This window comes from Penaeus monodon, chromosome 32, assembly GCF_015228065.2.
Source record: "Penaeus monodon isolate SGIC_2016 chromosome 32, NSTDA_Pmon_1, whole genome shotgun sequence".
Classification (NCBI taxonomy): domain Eukaryota; kingdom Metazoa; phylum Arthropoda; class Malacostraca; order Decapoda; family Penaeidae; genus Penaeus; species Penaeus monodon.
The window spans coordinates 26165509-26166596 of record NC_051417.1 but is presented as its reverse complement, the minus strand read 5'-3'; the positions used below and the strand labels follow the sequence as shown (position 1 = coordinate 26166596).

The following is a 1088-nucleotide window of genomic DNA, read 5'->3' as shown; positions in this document are numbered from 1 at the left end:
AAGTGTCAAAAGAAAAGAGTTAGGTGCATAAAGGGTGTATGGAAGAAAAGACAGAAAAAAATCACCGCAGCTTTTAACCAAATTTCTGCTGTTTAAAATTGAAATTCGACCGCCGTTTCATTCACGCCAGTTAGGCAGTAGGGCATCTGGGTGCCATGGGAACACTCCGACAACACGTCGATGTTCCTGAAGAGAGACACGGTGCCAACCATAGCACTGGTGACGCCGAAGATGGCCACGCCCCACGCCGTCCACTTGCTCTGAGACCAAAGGGGACCCTCCTCCAGCTTGATGTAGCAAAGAGCAGGTAGGATGTAGGCCAAGGGCACGGCGCACAGGATCCCCTGAAGGAGGGAGGGAGGATTAAGATCCGCTGAGTATAGTGTAAAGTGTTTGTGGACTTAAACACATGTACAATGATAAAAGCCTACATCTTCGATATCCACCGCCTTAAAATTTGTGGCATCTTGAGAACGAAAACATCTAAAAATAAACATTTACGTTTGCGATTTAGACTTCTGTGATATCTGAGGATTTTAAACATCCAAACACATAAACTTTTGTGATATCTGAGTATCTAAACATTTGAACATTGAAACTTCTGTGATATCTGATGATTTAAACATCTATGATATTTCAACATTTAAAAATCTGAACACTTAAACTTGTGATAGCTGAAAACTTAAGCAACTCAACACGTAAATTTCTGTGATATCTAAGGATTTAAACACCAGAACACTTCGACATATGTGATATCTGAGTATATAAACACTTGAACTTCTGTGATATTTGGAAATCTAAGATAGCTGTGACATAATACCAAAAATTTATCTCATCTGAAATACTAAACTGGTGTGATTCGGAGAGAAAGCAAATATTTTCGGTTCACTCGGAATGATAACTTGAGTGACAGACATTGCTTTTTTTAATACTGACCAAAATTGATACTGATAAGGGTGCAAAAAAGTATAATGTGGGCCCCTACACTGAAAGGTAAGAATGATTTAGTACCAAAGGCAATAGTAATCAGGATGAAAAATTAAGAAAGACAGGGTAACAATAATTAACTGATAAACACTTTAGGCCTT

At 38.7% G+C, this 1088-nt stretch overlaps 1 protein-coding gene across 1 annotated transcript in view; it reads right to left on the bottom strand.

Moving 5' to 3' along the window:
* Positions 1–6: 6 nt before the first annotated feature.
* LOC119593768 (putative sodium-coupled neutral amino acid transporter 11) overlaps positions 7–1088 on the bottom strand; it is a 33715-nt gene continuing 32633 nt past the window's right edge. Inside the window, exon 9 of the mRNA XM_037942785.1 lies at positions 7–344. Coding sequence (XP_037798713.1) covers positions 93–344 — 252 coding nt within the window. The 3' untranslated portion in view covers positions 7–92. The remainder of the gene's footprint in view (positions 345–1088) is intronic.